The 18,717-nt window shown below is 39.5% G+C and overlaps 1 protein-coding gene across 1 annotated transcript in view; it reads left to right on the top strand.

Moving 5' to 3' along the window:
- The window catches only part of pole (polymerase (DNA directed), epsilon), a 142,260-nt gene extending 125,771 nt beyond the window's left edge, over positions 1-16,489 (top strand). The window contains exons 44-49 of the mRNA XM_060843549.1: positions 5,379-5,510; positions 7,757-7,950; positions 10,509-10,709; positions 12,185-12,310; positions 13,996-14,085; positions 14,423-16,489. Of these exons, the coding sequence (XP_060699532.1) occupies positions 5,379-5,510; positions 7,757-7,950; positions 10,509-10,709; positions 12,185-12,310; positions 13,996-14,085; positions 14,423-14,536 (857 nt within the window). The 3' untranslated portion in view covers positions 14,537-16,489. The remainder of the gene's footprint in view (positions 1-5,378; positions 5,511-7,756; positions 7,951-10,508; positions 10,710-12,184; positions 12,311-13,995; positions 14,086-14,422) is intronic.
- Positions 16,490-18,717: the final 2,228 nt, after the last annotated feature.

Raw genomic sequence — 18,717 nt, 5'->3', positions numbered from 1 at the left:
GTAATGTTGAAGTCATTACCAACTCTTCAGCGATTCTGCACGGTGGAGAGGGAAGAAAGTACTAAAACAAATCTGATATTTATGTTTTTGTAGTGTTAGGACTGCTGTAGACTAGGAGAGTGATAAGCACAAGTTTTACTAAGATATTGGTACTTTACGAAATTAAGTGGACTCCATGCCAACGTGCTGGCTACAAAACTGTCTGGTACTGTCTAGCGGCTAGACTGACCTAAAAACTGGACAAGCCAGTACAAAACCAGACTGCAAAACTCTCTGTCCAGTTTGTTGTCATCTGGCTTTGGAATGTGCTAGATAATATTTCCTAAAAAATCTAATTGACATGAATCCTTTTTTGTTTTTTACAACGTAAGTAAAAGTGCAAATATTTCTGTTTGCAATCGCACCCAGCTAGTTTGTGCAACTGTTGAGTTAATGTCTCAGTTAATGAGTGTTGTGTATTCAGGCAAACAATGTTGTTCACAGGCAGATTTACAGGAACTGCAGGTTAAATGTAAAATGTAAAAAGTGGACCTCTCTTATATTAAAGTTGACCTTTCTCTGCACCTTCTCTGTAGCTGTGACACCATATTCTATTCTGTTACCCTGATGTACTTATTTCAAGTATGGTTTGTCTAGAAAGCACGCAAAACAATACTTTTCACTATATCTTAGTACATGCATCAATATTAAATCAAATTATGCAATATTGTGGGAATTCATCTTTCGTCAGCCAACTTTCTAAAATGCATTGTTTGGAGCACAAAACACTGGAAGCATCTCGGCTTCTGATAAACTTTGCTCATCCTCCAATAGTCAGAGGGAAATTGAGAAACAAACTTGTAAGGAGATCTCAGCTATCTGTAAGAATAATAGGGTAGGTATGGTAGGGGATTTTAACTTTCCAAAATCAACTGGGACTGCCATAGTCTTAAAGGTTTAGATAGAGAGGAATTTCTTAAGTGTGTACAAGACAATTTTCTGATTCAGTATGTGGATATACCTACTAGAGAAGGTGCAAAACTAGCCCTACGCTTGGGAAATAAGGCAGGGCAGGTGACTGAGGTGTTAGTGGGGGAGCACTTTAGGGCCAGCGACCAGAATTCTATTCATTTTAAAATAGTGATGGAAAAGGATAGACAAGATCTAAAAGTTCTAAATTGGAGAAAGGCCAATTTTGACGGTATTAGGCAAGAACTTTCGAAAACTGATTGGAGGCAGATGTTCGCAGGTAAAGGGACGGCTGGAAAATGGGAAGCCTTCAGAAATGAGATAACAAGAATCCAGAGAAAGTATATTCCTGTCAGGGTGAAAGGGAAGGCAGGTAGGTACAGGGAATGCTGGATGACTAAAGAAATTGAGGGTTTGGTTCAGAAAAAGAAGGAAGCATATGTCGGGTATAGACAGGATAGAAGAGTATAAAGAAAGTAGCAGTATACTTAAGAGGGAAATCAGGAGGGCAAAAAGGGGACATGAGATAGCTTTGGCAAATAGAATTAAGGAGAATCCAAAGGGTTTTTACAAATATATTAAGGACAAAAGGGTAACTAGGGAGAGAATAGGGCCCCTCAAAGATCAGCAAGGCGGCTTTTGTGTGGAGCCACAGAAAATGGGGGAGATACTAAATGAATATGTTGCATCAGTATTTACTGTGGAAAAGGATATGGAAGATATAGACTGTAGGGAAATAGATGGTGACATCTTGACAAATGTCCATATTACAGAGGAGGATGTGCTGGATGTCTTGAAACGGTTAATGATGGATAAATCCCTGTGGGCCTGATCAGGTATACCCGAGAACTATGTGGGAAGCTAGAGGAGTGATTGCTGGACCTCTCGCTGAGATACTTGTATCATTGATAGTCACAGGTGTGGTGCCAAGAGATTGGAGGTTGGCAAACGTGGTGCCACTGTTTATGAAGGGCGGTAAAGACAAGCCAGGGAACTATAGACCAGTGAGCCTGACCTCGGTGGTGGGCAAGTTGTTGGAGTGAATCCTGAGGGACAGGATGTACATGTATTTGGAAAGGCAAGGACTGATTCGGGATAGTCAACATGGCTTTGTGCGTGGGAAATCATGTCTCACAAACTTGATTGAGTTTTTTGAAGAAGTAACAAAGACGATTGGTGAGGGCGGAGTAGTAGGTGTGATCTATATGGACTTCAGTCAGGTCTTCAACATGGTTCCCCATGGGAGACTGATTAGCAAGGTTAGATCTCACGGAATAAAGGGAGAACTAGCCATTTGGATACAGAACTGGCTGAAAGGTAGAAGACAGAGGGTGGTGGTGGAGGGTTGTTTTTCAGACTGGCGGCCTGTGACCAGTGGAGTGCCACAAGGATCGGTGCTGGGTATTCTGCTTTTTGTCATTTACATAAATGATTTTGATGCGAGCATAAGAAGTACAGTTAGTAAGTTTGCAGATGACTCCAAAATTGGAGGTGTAGTGGACAGCAAAGAGGGTTACCTCAGATTACAACAGGATCTGGACCAGATGGGCCAATGGGCTGAGAAGTGGCAGCTGGTGTTTAATTCAGATAAATGCAAGGTGCTGCATTTTGGGAAAGCAAATCTTAGCAGGACTTATACGCTTAATGGTAAGGTCCTAGGGAGTGTTGCTGAACAAAGGGACCTTGGAGTGCAGGTAAATAGCTCCTTGAAAGTGGAGTCACAGGAAGATAAGATAGTGAAGAAGGCATTTGGTATGCTTTCCCTTATTGGTCAGAGTATTGAGTACAGGAGTTGGGAGGTCATGTTGTGGCTGTACAGGACATTGGTTAGGCCACTGTTGGAATATTGTGTACAATTCTGGTCTCCTTCCTATCAGAAAGAAGTCGTGAAACTTGAAAGGGTCCAGAAAGGATTTACAAGAATGTTGCCAAGGTTGGAGGATCTGAGCTGCAGAGAGAGGCTGAACAGGCTGGGGCTGTTTTCCCTCGAGCGTCTGAGGCTGAGGGGTAACCTTATAGAGGTTTACAAAATTATGAGGGGCATGGATAGGATAAATAGACAAAGTCTTTTCCCTGGGGTCGGGGAGTCCAGAACTATAGGGCATAGGTTTAGGGTGAGAGGGGAAAGATATAAAAGAGACTTAAGAGGCAACTTTTTCACACAGAGGGTACTACGTGTATGGGATGAGCTGCCAGAGGATGTGGTGGAGGCTGGAACAAATGCAACATTTAAGAGGCAATTGGATGGGTATATGAATAGGAAGGGTTTGGAGGCTTATGGGCTGGGTGCTGGCAGGTGGGACTAGTTTGGGTTGGGATATCTGGTTGGCATGGACGGGTTGGACCGAAGGGTCTGTTTCCATGCTGTCCATCTCTATGACTCTATCTATGTTCTGAACCTGTCCAGGGCAAAAAGGTAATAGATTGACCGTCCATCCTTGTCTGAAGGTGGCATACAGTTCTATGGGTACTAGCAATTCTCAACTGTTTCAAGGGGCGTGTTTTTGTGCAGATTGCTCTAGGTTTTATCAGTAAGAACAGGATATATAGTTTGGCTCAAACCTGTCTTCTCAGTCAAACAACAGTTCTCTTAGAACCTGGATTTTTTGGCCCATTACTTGATACATGTAGCCAATATTTATTTAAGTGTTACTTTTAATTCTAAGGCAAGTTTAAGCACATTTATATTGTATTGATTAAATCCTGATCTTCAGAAAAATATTTACAGCACAAGTTACAACTTAACCTGCAGTAGATTTGAAAATTGACAAGATTTTTCAGTTAAACTCCAATTAATAATGTGAAAATCCAAAGATGCAATTTATTTTCACATATTAAACTGGTCGATCAGATGTTCACACACTTTGATAGACTTAACTGTCTTGTTGTGTTATTGACTTTTTGGAATCATGTCTCTGCACCTCCTTATTCAAACTATTGATCACCTATACTGTTTATTTTTTGTTTAAGCAGATATAGAATCAGCAACGCAGAAACAATGAGAGATCACCTATTGACTGCTATCCACACAATGCCCTGGAGTTTTCTCCTTCAACATCTTCTCTCTTGTACTTCCACCCCATACAAAACTCATAATCTTGTGCCTGACTAACTACTACTTTATTTGGCGTCTTGATCTTTTCATTTCACTTTTGAGAGGGAACATATTTCGTGATTAAAGGTACTGTGTGATTGCAAGTTGGTCTATGTTTGCAAATGGTTTGAATAGATTTGAATTAAAATTTTAGGGTAATTTTTCAAGGAACTCTACAAATCTCTCATTGTTTCTACGTTGCTGATTCTATATCTGCTGAAACAAAAAAATAAACAGTATACACTTTTTTATTCAAGGCACTAAGAATTGGCAATGTGGTGGATGCTTGTTAAAAATGTTAAGGTATGTCTTCACCTTAGTTGCCCTCACCTATCAACCTGAGGCCATTTTAAAACTGGATTAAAGTATCAAAAGACTTGGATTGGATCACATGGCAGTATTGAATATTAAAATAGGGAAAGTTGACAGCACTATGTTCAGATGACTTGGAGAGCAGTTTTGGTTGAAAATTGGACATGGATTTTTTTATGCTTGTTTTCTGCCTCTATTCATTCTGCAGATAAGAATGTCGCTGGCTAAGCCAGCATTTATTGCAATGAAGGCAGTTAAGAGTCAATCACATTGTAATGGGTCTGGAGTAACTTGTAGTCCAGACCAGCTAAGGATGGCAGTTTCCTTCCTAAAGGAAAGGACATGAGTGAACCTGATGGGTTTTTCATGATCATTATGAGATTTTTTATTGAATTCACATTCCACCATTTGCCATTGCAGGATTTGAACCCAAGTCCGCAGAACATGAGCTGGGTTTCTGGATTAGCGTTCCAGTGATAACACTATTAGGCCATTGCTTCTTCAATTAATGCAGGTTGTCAGGCACAGGGCCATGGGTTTGGTTATGAGGGGGAATTGCAAAAGAGAAATTGTTTAAGGAGAAAATTCTGAAGCATCAGGTATATGACACTAAAGGCCTAGTGATCAATAGCTTAATAAAGGTAGTGGTGCAAAGAATAACTACAAAAAGTCATTGACGCGACATGAGACAGTTAACTCTATTAAAAGTGTGTGAACATCTGACCAAATTGTTTAATAAGTGAAAATGAAAATCTTGCAGCCACTATTGTGTGGGACATATGTCATGAATCTGAAGAGAAGGAAGAAATATTTATCTGTGAAAATACAGCAAATTACAAATCAGTCAAACAGAGATAGCAAAAACTAATTCTGAACCAAAATTAATATTAATATTTGTAACTGATTTTTTCTGATTCTTCCACTATAATAAATACTATTACCTATATAAAACATCGCAAGCTATTAACTTTTACTTAATTTTTATAATGCAGTTATATGCACTCACTGCACTGAAATTTTTCAGCTTACATTGTAGCTGTGTACCACAGCATGAAGGAAGAACTACGACGCAGTGCTCCAGGGTGTACTCCTATAAAACGGCGAGGCACAAGCCAAATCTCACAAGAGCCAGCAGGCGAAACAGGAGCTTCTGCAGGTGAGAAACTGGACTGTAGAAAGTAGTGCTTAGAGGAAAGCACTGGATTTTAACATATTTCTTCTGTTTTTAAAATAATTTAAAGATGCAATTAATGATAAAAGAAAATGTAGCGTGAAATACATAATATTGCAAAATAGATATTGCTTTTTTCTACATGTCTGTGAGTTTTTAAATTATCTGAAAAATTGAGTTATGTAATTCGAAGAGCAAAAGGCACGTCATCAATATGCTGTGGTCTTGCCTATTTTTGAATGTTTTTCTGTGAAAATGAAGACTCAACCACTTTCTGGGGTGCTTTTTATACTTTTGTGGTTTCCATCTCACCAAACCTCAATTATTGGTGCCAAATCTGACTAAATGATCGCATTTTGATCTTGAGACAGGACATGTGGCTTCAAGTTCCAGTCTAGCGACTAGAGTCCAAGTCCAGGCTAACATGTCATTGCAATGTTAATGGTATTCTCTATTTTTGGAGGTGACCTCCTTCAGATGAGATGAATTGAACTTGACGCTCCATCTCCCCTCTGTTTATACATAAATCATCTTGTGACATTACTTCAAGAACAATGACGTTTTCCATTATTGCTTTATCTATAGTTTATTCCTCAACCAACATTTCACAAATAGAACATTATCTTGTCAATGTCACTTGTTTATTTTTAATGGGATTTTACCGTGGAAATGTGACAGTCAAAAAGTGCACAATCTTACAATAGTGTTTTGAAAATTCTTTCCTTGACCATAAAACACTTTGGAGGTCGTGGAGCCTGAGGTTCTAAAGAGATTGAGCTGTAGGTCAGATATAATCTAATTATAATAGACGAAACGCAGGGTGCACATAATATGGTCACTGATTATCCAATAGAGATTTCAGGTTGGGGGGGGAGAAAAACTATCCAAGGGTGATGAGCATGTTGAACCTGCTTCCACAAGTAATTGAAGCAAATTGTAGATGCATTTAGAGAGCAGCTAAATCCATGAATGACTGAAAAAGGAATAGAAGATTAAGGGAATATGGTGGGATGAAACTTTATTGGAGGGGAGGCTCTGTGTAGAGCGGAAAATTGGTTGGCTGATAGGAAACAAAGGGTAGTGATAAACGGCTCCATTTCGGAATGACAGGCAGTGACCAGTGGGGTACCGCAGGGATCCGTGCTGGGACCGCAGCTTTTTACAATATATGTTAATGATATAGAAGATGGTATCAGCAATAACATTAGCAAATTTGCTGATGATACAAAGCTGGGTGGCAGGGTGAAATGTGATGAGGATGTTAGGAGATTACAGGGTGACCTGGACAAGTTAGGTGAGTGGGCAGATGCATGGCAGATGCAGTTTAATGTGGATAAATGTATGGTTATCCACTTTGGTGGCAAGAACAGGAAGGCAGATTACTACCTCAATGGAATCAATTTAGGTAAAGGGGCAGTACAGAGAGATCTGGGTGTTCTTGTACACCAGTCAATGAAGGCAAGCATGCAGGTACAGCAGGTAGTGAAGAAGGCTAATAGCATGCTGGCCTTCATAACAAGAGGAATTGAGTATAGAAGCAAAGAGGTGCTTCTGCAGCTGTACAGGGCCCTGGTGAGACCACACCTGGAGTACTGTGTGCAGTTCTGGTCTCCAAATTTGAGGAAAGACATTCTGGCTATTGAGGGAGTGCAGCGTAGGTTCACAAGGTCAATTCCTGGAATGGCGGGATTACCTTACACTGAAAGACTGAAGCGACTGGGCTTGTATACCCTTGAGTTTAGAAGACTGAGAGGGGATCTGATTGAGACATATAAGATTATGAAAGGATTGGACACTCTGGCAGCAGGAAACATGTTTCCGCTGATGGGTGAGTGCCGAACCAGAGGACACAGCTTATAAATACGGCGTAGACCATTTAGGACAGAGATGAGGAGAAACTTCTTCACCCAGAGAGTGGTGGCTGTGTGGAATGCTCTGCCCCAGAGGGCAGTGGAGGCCCAGTCTCTGGATTCATTTAAGAAAGAGTTGGATAGAGCTCTCAAAGATAGTGGAATCTAGGGTTATGGAGATAAGGCAGGAAGAGGATACTAATTAGGAATGATCAGCCATGATCATATTGAATGGTGGTGCAGGCTCGAAGGGCTGAATGGCCTACTCCTGCACCTATTGTCTAAGTACCAGCATAGACCAGTTGAGCAATAAGGCTTGTTACTGTGATATTGACCACACTTAACTGAATGTACTTTTTTTTTAAAAACCTCATTTTGCAGGAATGATTACCTTCTCTCAGGAATATGTGTCTAATGAGCTCACACACAACTTTTTCACTATCACTCAAAAAATTCTGAAGAAAGTGAGCAGCAATAGACACTCCACTGAGCCTTCCGAAATGTTCCCGGTTCTGCCAGGCTCCTATCTTCCATTCAACAATCCTGCACTGGAATTCATCAAATCAGTCTGTAAGGTGAGGAAAGTTGAGCTGAAACTTAAGTAGAGCAACATGATTGTTTAAGGTTTTGGAATGGAGAGAATTGGGACAGGTGAGTGTAATGCTTTTGGAAACTGCATTTTCACCTCTGAGATCAAGATTCAAATTCAAATTCAGTCAGCTGCAAAGGAGTTATTTGTTTGGACTGGCTGGATGATTGTCACAGTGTTACCACTGAAAATACTTGTATTATTTGAACGATTCCACTGAAAACCAACTTGCTTGGTTAGTCAATTTCCATTCCTAAGAGGTGTCACAGATCAAACTGATACAAATTTGTGTTTCTAATAGGGCAGCTTTAGTTTTAATTTTAGAATGTCATTGAAATAAAACATCATATTAGCCTTTTCTTGAGAATCCAAATGCCTTTTGGAACAAGCACATTTGTTAACTGCTATGACTTGGCTTACTTTATTTTCTGATTATTATTGGATGTGACATCACTGACTAGGGCAACATTTAATGACCACCTCTAATTGCCCTGAAGAAGGTAGTAGTGAGATGCCCCCTTGAACTGCACAGTCCTTGTGAGGTAGACAAACTCGGCACTATTCTAGAGGAATTTCCAGGATATTGACCTTGTAACACTGATGGGACAGCTCCAAGATAAGCTGATATGTGGCTTAGAGAATGACTTGCAGGTGACATTACCATTCATCCACTACCCTTCCCTTTTCGAAGTTGTATATTTAGACAGATAAGCAGACAAGTGGCAGGCAAGCCTAATGAGATACAGAGTGCATCTTGTGGATTGTGTACACTGCTGCCACTTTGCAAGAATTGTGAAGGAAGTGAATGTTGAAGGAAACATTGTATGCTAATGAAGCAGCTGAAAATGTGTTGCTGGAAAAGCGCAGCAGGTCAGGCAGCATCCAAGGAACAGGAAATTCGACGTTTCGGGCATAAGCCCTTCATCAGGAATGAGGAAAGTGTGTCCAGTAGGCTAAGATAAAAGGTAGGGAGGAGGGACTTGGGGGAGGGGCGATGGAGATGTGATAGGTGGAAGGAGGTGAAGGTGAGGGTGATAGGCCGGAGTGGGGTGGGGGCGGAGAGGTCAGGAAGAAGATTGCAGGTTAGGAAGGCGGTGCTGAGTTCAAGGGATTCGTCTGAGACATGGTGGGGGGAGGGGAAATGAGGAAACTGGAGAAATCTGAGTTCATCCCTTGTGGTTGGAGGGTTCCCAGGTGGAAGATGAGGCGCTCTTCCTCCAACCGTCGTGTTGTTATGGTCTGGCGATGGAGGAGTCCAAGGACTTGCATGTCCTTGGTGGAGTGGGAGGGGGAGTTAAAGTGTTGAGCCACGGGGTGGTTGGGTTGGTTGGTCCGGGTGTTCCAGAGGTGTTCTCTGAAACGTTCCGCAAGTAGGCGGCCTGTCTCCCCAATATAGAGGAGGCCACATCGGGTGCAGCGGATCCAATAGATGTTGTGTGTGGAGGTGCAGGTGAATTTGTGGCGGATATGGAAGGATCCCTTGGGGCCTTGGAGAGAAGTAAGGGAGGAGGTGTGGGCACAAGTTTTGCATTTCTTGCGGTTGCAGGGGACGGTGCCGGGAGTGGAGGTTGGGTTGGTGGGGGGTATGGACCTGACGAGGGAGTCATGGAGGGAGTGGTCTTTTCGGAACGCTGATAGGGGAGGGGAGGGAAATATATCCCTGGTGGTGGGGTCCGTTTGGAAGTGGCGGAAATGACGGCGGATGATACGCTGTATATGGAGGTTGGTGGGGTGGTAGGTGAGAACCAGTAGGGTTCTGCCCTGGTGGCGGTTGGAGGGGCGGGGCTCAAGGGCGGAGGAGCGGGAAGTGGAGGAGATGCGGTGGAGGGCATCGTCGATCACGTCTGGGGGGAATCTGTGGTCCTTGAAGAAGGAGGCCATCTGGGCTGTACAGGATTGGAACTGGTCCTCCTGGGAGCAGATGCGGCGGAGACGAAGGAATTGGGAATATGGGATGGCGTTTTTACAGGGGGCAGGGTGGGAGGAGGTGTAGTCTAGGTAGCTATGGGAGTCAGTCGGTTTATAGTAGATGTCTTGTACATTCAACTGAAAACATACACTGAGCCTCTGTTTTACATTTCATCTGAAAGATGTATTTTATAGGACTGCAGTCCCTCTATGCTGCTGTGAGATGCTGACCTCCGTTAGATGCTCAGCCTCTGGAGAGATCCTTGTATGAGTAGCTTTTATTTAATTGGCAGTGAGAATGTGAGCAGTGAGCTACAGCTTTCACTCACAACTCAATAAGTAAGATTGAAGTGCAAATTTTATAACCGTTTTATTATAATATTTAGGCTTGATTTGCATTATAGGAGCTTTACTCTAAATCTACCCTTGCAATTCATGACTGGAGTATGCATGATGTCACTGGGCAAATGAAATAGAAAAAATTCCACTTTCTTGCATTCTCGCCCTTTTTTGTAAAGCACCATGTTCATATGAATGTTACTGCTCTTATTTAAAAATAGTAAATGCTGTTTGTCACATATGCATCATGCAAGCACCATAGTTGCAATGCACTTTTTTTTATTTCTTCACAAATAGATCTTGTCTCTGGATTCGAACATAACCAACCAGGTTAATAAGTTGAAACGTGATCTTTTACGTCTAATTGATGTAGGGGAATTCTCTGAGGAAGCTCAATTTAAAGACCCCTGCCAGTCCTACATATTAGCTGAGGTTATCTGCAAGAATTGCAACTTCTGCCATGACCTGGACCTTTGCAAAGATCCTTCCATCTTGCAGGTAAGTAAAAAGGGTTCGACATTTCTAGTAAGTTTTTTGGCAATCTGACAGTTGCGACTCCCGTCATGGCGTACCCAGTTGTGACTTGAAATAAGGCTGTTTTTTAAATATGTGCTCATTGTTTAAGTTTTGGATTTTTAAAAAAAACACAATTTATCACTGTTAGGTTACTCATTCTCTTTTTTTTAATCTAGCTATCCATTCTGAATCTCTCAGGCCCTGTTTGTTTTTTATTCTAAGTGTGCATCCAATTGTCTGTTGAAGGTTGATATTCAATTTGTGTCCAATAGTCTTTCAGGTAGTTTAATTCAAATTATAAAGGTGTCTGTGCCTCCATACAATTCTTTTACAAAATATTTCAGGCTTGGACTGACATTAGGCAAATAAAAGCTTGAGCCACAGAAATGCTAAGTAATAACCAATCCTTAGAAGAGTCACCTTTCTCGGGAGTTCAATGACATTACCATTGTTAAAGTCCTCACCATTGACAAGGAATTCAGTTAAGCAATCCACAGACATACCATGGCTACTAGAACAAGTCAAAGGCTGCAAATTTTGCAAGTGGCTCTCCTGACTGCCTAAAACTTCTCCACTGAGTCACAAAATAGGAGTGCAGTGGTGTGCTCTTCACCAGGCTGGGTGGTTTCAGCTGCTGAACAAATTTGAAACCTTCAAAGACAAAGTAGTTCATTGGAAACCGAATCACCTGCTTTAAACGTGCCCCACCATGGCTGCAGTACGTACAGTGCAGCGATGCACTGTGACAACAGTACTGCATGACTATTACCACCAAGAATAGCAAAGACAGCAGAAGCACGAGAAGACCATTATCTTTAAGCTTCCTCTCCATAAGTCTGATAAAGTTCTGATTTGGGTCTCTGTCATTTTATCTTCACCGCAAGGTCAATCAAGATCCTAAAACTCCCTACCTTGTAGCATTATGAAAGTATCTTCCAACTATGGATTACAGCAGTTGAAGAACTCTTATGGGAAACTTGTGCAAACAATAAATGCTAATCATTGCTGGTGACACCACAATGCCATTATTAATTTCATTAGAAAAAGGAAAATCTATTCTGTGGCAAAGTAACAATTGTGATTGCTGAAAAGGGATAGTTCAGTTTAGTAAGTTTGCTGCAGTTGGTAAGACATCAAAATAAATAAAAGTTTCAGAAAAATCCCTTTCTTTGAGTTTACTTGTGTACAGTTCAAATGCTATCATTTTAGCATCGTTTCTTTCCTCCATCTTAATATATTACCAAAACAAGATAGAAATTCTAATTTTAAATGCTTTAAACACAATATCTCACTTTAATTTTTCTGCTTCAAATTGCAATTTCAGTTCTGCATTGGAATTTTATTTTTGAATAGTGTTCATTTGCTTTTATATCTGTAACTTGTTTTAGCTTGCTCGCTCTTGTACTTTAGGTGCTCATGCTTAAACTTTGCAAACAGCGATTCTTTTACTTTGGTAGGATGGCGCTGTACTACCCAAGTGGTGCTGCACTAATTGTCAGACTGAATATGACTCAGATTCTATAGAAATACAATTGGTAGAAGCACTGAAGAAGAAAATGATGGCCTATACCCTTCAGGATCTGGTACGTTAACATGTCCTTTATATATGTATCACATGCTTGAGCCAATGCTACATTGTTTTTAAAAAAAACATTTTTTTTTGCTTTCACTGTCGACAGTATTCATGACTTTATATATACCACAAATCTGAACGAAATCCTAATCCCAGAAACTTGGATCCAATGGTGATATTTTTAGCATAAAAGAGCGCTCAGAATTACATTTTTGATGTGCATTATCATTCAGCACAGAAAAGAAAATTAATTTTTAAGAAGATTTGGACTTACAAATTGTATTTTGTTTCTAACTTTAAATAGGAAACAAGAACCATGTGCTCAAGTCACAGGAAATAGTTTGTGCCCTGATACTGAAATCGGAAGAACAGAGGCACTAAATTGGGCCAGTAAAATTTCTGTTACAAACGAGTTAACTCCTTTTGATATCAAGGAACACCAACTTCTTGACACTCCAGCGAACACTTGATCATCTCCCTTCCATTTAGGTGACCATAAGTAGACGCAGTAGAGATTGGAGTTCAACCAGGGCACTGTATAGTCAATTTTAACTATTCCCCGATGTTTCATTCTATTATTTCCACTATACAATATAACATTTTACTGGTCGTATCCATTTCTGCTGTGTGTCAGATGTTTTTGAATGCCAGGTATACGAAGACACCTAGTATTTTTAAAATTCTGTCCTTTAACTTTTTCCCACATCATATTTCGAATATACAATGCCTTTTTTAAAAACCCTATGTTAGTATTTTAGATTTATCAATATTCTACTGATTTGCCTGTTTCTACCAGCATTTTGGTATCAAATTAATCTATTTGAGTTTCTGAGGCCAGATCATAGATATAAATTGAAATAATAGAGGTAAAGATGCCACAGTCCTACTGAACCACAAGAACCAGACCATAACACTTTCATAAGAAAGAGTTGACTGGTGGTTTTAACCTGAAGATCACCATACCTTAGATGAAGGGAGAGATTGAGAAACTGCCCTTTGCAGTAACCTCAGCTAGTATTAGAATTGAGTCCATACTGTTAGCATCACTCTGCATCACAAACCATGGAAGACCAAACTTATCTGTTGTGGTTCTGTTTGCCGAGCTGGGAGTTTTTGTTGCAAACGTTTCGTCCCCTTTCTAGCTTGGGAGCCTCCTGTGAAGTGCTTCTGTGCTGATTCCTCCAGCATTTATACTGGTTTGAATCTGCCGCTTCCGGTTGTCAGTTGCTGTCCGCTGCAGTGGCCGGTATATAGGGTCTAGATCGATGTGTCTGTTGATAGAATTCGTGGATGGGTGCCATCATGTCACCTAGAAAGGGGATGAAACGTTTGCAACAAAAACTCCCAGCTCGGCGAACAGAACCACAACAACGAGCACCCGAACTACAAATCTTCTCACAAACTTTGAACAACCTTATCTTTTGTACAGACATGGTGGGCTGAAGAAATTCTTCTGTACAAATGCTATTCTTTAAGGATCTCTTTCAATATTCCTCCATCCATTTACCATTCTGTTCATTTGTAGTTTTGGTTCTGTAACCAGTGTTTTGGAAGCGGAGTCACAAAACTTTTGCCAGTCTGTCTCTTCCAGACTTAACGGATACAATTTCAATCTGTGTTGACTAAATGAATGCTAAAATTATAATTGCTATATTTCCTACATAATGCACTAAAAAAACCTTTTTGTTTTTCTAGGTTTGTTCAAAATGTAAAGGCATCAAAGAAGCCAACATGCCTGTTTATTGTACTTGCGCCCGGGACTTTGATTTGACCATTTCCATAAAGGTATAGTGCGTGCATCCCACTGTTCTGTGGTATCGCTTGGATAAATATTGTCAACCGCCCATGTCAGAAACTTCATTTGATTTTGATTGGAAATAATTGTTTTTTTTTACTTTTTTCTAACTTGTAGGTGTGCTTTACTTACTTTTGTCAATATTCATAAAAAATACATCAAGAATCTCCATACTTAATTTAAATTAGTCTGCTTGCCCATCACCACTTGACAACCCTCCCTCCAAAAAATGCTGAGTTTTCAACTATGTTACAAACCCTTTTGTTTATATGTTCAGTAACATTTTATAAATGGTCTAATTCATGCATTTTGTTTTTATGTATATAGGGATTTACGGAGCAAATCCAAGTATTTAGAAATATTGCCAGACACTACAGTATGCCATTCTTGTTGGAGACTGTTGATTGGATGTTTAGGATGAATACACACCTAAGGCCATGAAGACAAAAGAACTAACAAGATGGATAAATATCAACGAAGTTATGGACATCACTCTTTCTAGGTGCATTTGGAGTTAACCATCTCTACCCTTAAGTACTTGATTAAATCTGTTTCGCTAATTCCAGCAGATACGACATAATTTGAGCATTCTTCTCGTGTGATGGATCATATGGTCTGAACAGCAGCCAGCTGGTTTTTGAGGGTATAGTGCAAGCAGAGCAATTTCTGCCTAGTGACAAAATTACATTCTCTAAGGAACTGTTGAATAATAAACAGATTTCTTGAAAGAATGAACATCAACCGACTTAAGTGCATCCTGACTAACTCAAGTGTAGATTCTGGTAAATTAACAAGGTGTCTTTGTTAAATAACATCTAGTTCAGGCCACTGCTTCCAAAATATTACATCTAGAATCACCTGGTAGGTGATTTCAATGCCATAATATATATTCCAAATGATTTACATCTAATAAGCTGTTACAATTAAGCTCAAACAATTTAGAAACTTACTTGAATCTTGAAACTATGTTCTGGACTCAAATTCTGTTCCTGGTATGTTTTCAAATCTGTGCAGTATGTGATACTTAGGGAGGCATTTTCCCTGTGTTGAAATATTGTATTTCTGGACATTGGAGGAAATTTGTTTTAAACAACATGCTTTAATCTTTATGCAATGTGAGAAATCAAAAGAAAACCATTAAGTTGATATAGAACTCGTCATCAAGTAAATACCAAAGCTTGGCAGCATTCTTCTGGTATTCTAATTGGTGATTGTTGTGATTTATGTTTTTATAAAGTTATGTAATGCATAATTCAACCTGTGAAAGCATATTCACAAATGTGTTTTACACCACAAAACCATGAATTTGTTCACTTTTTTTGTAGAATTCAAACAAGTGAATAGAATAAATTAGTAAGCAATAAGTTAGAATGTGCTAATTGAACGAGGCAATGAGTACTATGTCAGCATAAAGTTTTATCTGACTTTTATCAGTGTGTTGTATTTCTCTACTATTTATGCATCACACTTATTTAATTAGTCAAATTAGAAATTGGTACTTATATCTAAATGGCTAGTTGCAAACTTTGTAACAATTAATCTTAAATATGTTCTAATCTACACTTTATTTAAAGTCAAAAATTTTAATCAGTTATAAAAAGTTAAAGCCATCCACTTAAACCTTGCACAACATGACTTGGAAAATCATCTTAAACACAAGCCTAAAATGATAGAGCAACAGTTTTTGTTTTGAGTGATCTAACTGCGATTAACAATAATACAGGCTAGTATTAATAGACCAATGTTTCTGGGCCTTCACCTAATCAACTTAGAATAAAGACTAGGTAAGTGAAAAAGGAGTTTCCTATATGGCAGTACCCCAATCTTTTTATTGTTTTAAACAGAATTTTGGTTCCTTTGTTGGTCCACCATCTTAAAATATGATTGCTGGGATCATTGTGCGGTCATTTAGAAGTGCCCATTAGTTAGGCGAACAAATAATCCCTGTCTTGAGGCATAATTTGCTGTTTTGATTAGCTTAGCATTTCAATCTAAATAGCATTTCATTTATAAATGAACCAATTATATTACTGTCTTTTTAACCTGTATATTTGTTTCAATTCCATCAATTTCCAGATATCTGGGTATATTTTACTTGGTATGATTGTTTAGAAAATTGCAACAGAGGGGTTTGAAGGAAAAGGTATTGCTGTCCGTACTGGGTCATATTCATGACTTTAATTTTGCAAGTGTGAGCACTGTTTTCAAACTCCTTTTGTTTGAATATTTGGTATTCTGAAATCGCTGCAGAGAGCTATTTGGTTATGCAGCCAGCTTTTCTTATTTAACATCAACTGCAGCACATTTCGCAGTAATCGATGAACAGCAAATGAACCTTTTTACTTCAATAACAATTTTCTATTGAAACTGTTAGTTTCTTTTACAATGTTTTTACAGTGCAATACAAATAAAACATTCAGTTTTGTGAATCTTGGTCACCCTCACTTGCTTTCAGGTTTAATATTTTTAAGTTATCTACCAATCAGCATTGGTATGTAACAGTGATATAGTGATTCCTTGGCATTTAACTAGTATTTACAGTGCAGGAACAGGCTGTTGAACCCAAATGGTCTTTGCTGGTGTTTATGCTGCATGTGAACCTTTTTCTAACACACCAATATGTTCCTATATTCATTTTTCATTCATTTCTAGTTCCCCCTTAGATACATTTATGCCATCAGACTCAATCATTATGATATCAAGTTCCACTTTCTAACCGCTCTAAAGATAAAGTTTCCAGGTTTCTCTTGAATTCCGTATTGGATTTATCAGTGACTACGTTTATGACTCCTACGTTTATACTTACCCAATACTGGAATTATTTTCTCAATGTTTAGTCAGAGTCCTACAGCACGGAGACAAGCCCTTTGGCCGAAACTGGTCCATGCCAACCAAAATGTCTGTCCACGCTAACCCCATTTCCCTGTCCATATTCTTCTGATCCTTTCCTATACATGTATTTGTCCCAATACCTTTTAAATGTTGTTAATGTACCCACCTCAATCACTTCCACTGGCAGTTCATTCCTTATGTGTACCACCCTCTGTGGGGGAAAAAAAAGTTGCCCCTCAGGTTCCTTTTTATTCTTTCCCCATTAACCTTAAACTGATGCTCTCTGGTCCTCGATTCCACAAACCTGGGAAAAAGATTAAGTGCATTCATCCTATCCATGCCTCTCATGATCTTATACACCTTTGTAAGGTCAACCCTTAGCCTCCTACACCCTAAAGAGAAAAGTCCCAGCTTGTTCAACCTCTTCCTATAAGTCACACCATTGAATCCAGGCAACATCCTTGTAAACTTCCTCTGCACTCTTTCCAATTTAATAACATCCTTCCGATAGCAAGGTGACCAAAACTGAACACAGTAGCCCAAGTGTGGCCTCACCAATGACTTGTATAAGTGGAACATAACTGCCTAATCTCTACACTGAATGCCCTGACTCTGTCAAATCTTTTAAAAACATTGAAGACTTTTTATCAGATCGCTTCATACTGTCCTCTCTTTTTCTTCATGGTTATAACCACTCAGCTCTGGTATCACTTCTAGTAAATCTTTCTTGCACCATGTTATTCCTTTCTGTAATATGGAGAGCTAATGCCTACGTTAGTACATGTTTCTGAAGTCACCAGGGAAGAATATCCATCTCTAGAAGGATCCTAATATTAACTGAAGGTTCATTGGTGATGCTGCCTAGCACATGAACTTTGTCAGGAAACGCTAACAAACTGTTTTTATGCCAAATGGGTCGGTCAGTTTTGAGCAGAAATATTTTATCGATTGTGGAGGAAGAGGGGAAGATTTAATAGAAACTTGTGTATATGTTTTTACAGGAGAGGTCATAGAATGTGATAATCTGAGAAGTTTAGTTTGAGAAAGAGTTTTTCCAAATTTTTACCCACTAGCTAGAAAAAGCTGAAGAGCTGAAGTCTTAACTGTTGACATTATGTTGAAAATGAAGGTGTATACTTTTCATCAGGCTGTCTTGTATGGTACTTACCAGGGAATCTGAACAGGTTAGGTTAATTTGAACAGATTTTAAGCCAAGGTACCATTGATTCAGAGGCAGTATTATGGGCCTGTATTTCCAGAATCTGATCACTTGTACAGTTATTGAACTGGAGCACAGTTGTTTTTGAAGTTTCTGGAACATTGACTTTTTTTTTCTCTCCAGTGGTAAATGGTTAAAATGTCATCGAAATAGAAGGGAAGTAAAGGTCTGGCTATTTTAATTTGTTAAATGACTCATTGTTAAGTTCTATCCTAATTTTTCTTTCAGAAATACTAATGTTCTGTTGAATCTTTTCATCTTGAACTTAGCAAGATAATTGCAAGAGTATCAATTTAAGGGAAATACCAACATCTCCAGTTCATGAGAAGAGTGCTGATTAGTTAGAAGTAGAGACTAGTGGAGACATTGCCATAGAGAAGGGACCATGTAAGACCATAAGAAAAGGAGCAAAATGTCAACATTGCCTTCCTGACCACCAACTGAATATGCATGTTAACATGACTGTGTAGAGTTTGCACGTTCTCCCCGTGTCTGCGTGGATTTCCTCTGGGTGCTCCGGTTTCCTCTCACAGTCCAAAGATGTACGGGTCAGGTGAATTGGCCATGCTAA

Source organism: Hemiscyllium ocellatum, chromosome 24, assembly GCF_020745735.1.
Source record: "Hemiscyllium ocellatum isolate sHemOce1 chromosome 24, sHemOce1.pat.X.cur, whole genome shotgun sequence".
NCBI classification, from domain to species: domain Eukaryota; kingdom Metazoa; phylum Chordata; class Chondrichthyes; order Orectolobiformes; family Hemiscylliidae; genus Hemiscyllium; species Hemiscyllium ocellatum.
Note: the sequence above shows the minus strand (reverse complement) of the source record. Positions and strands in the feature narration are given on the sequence as shown.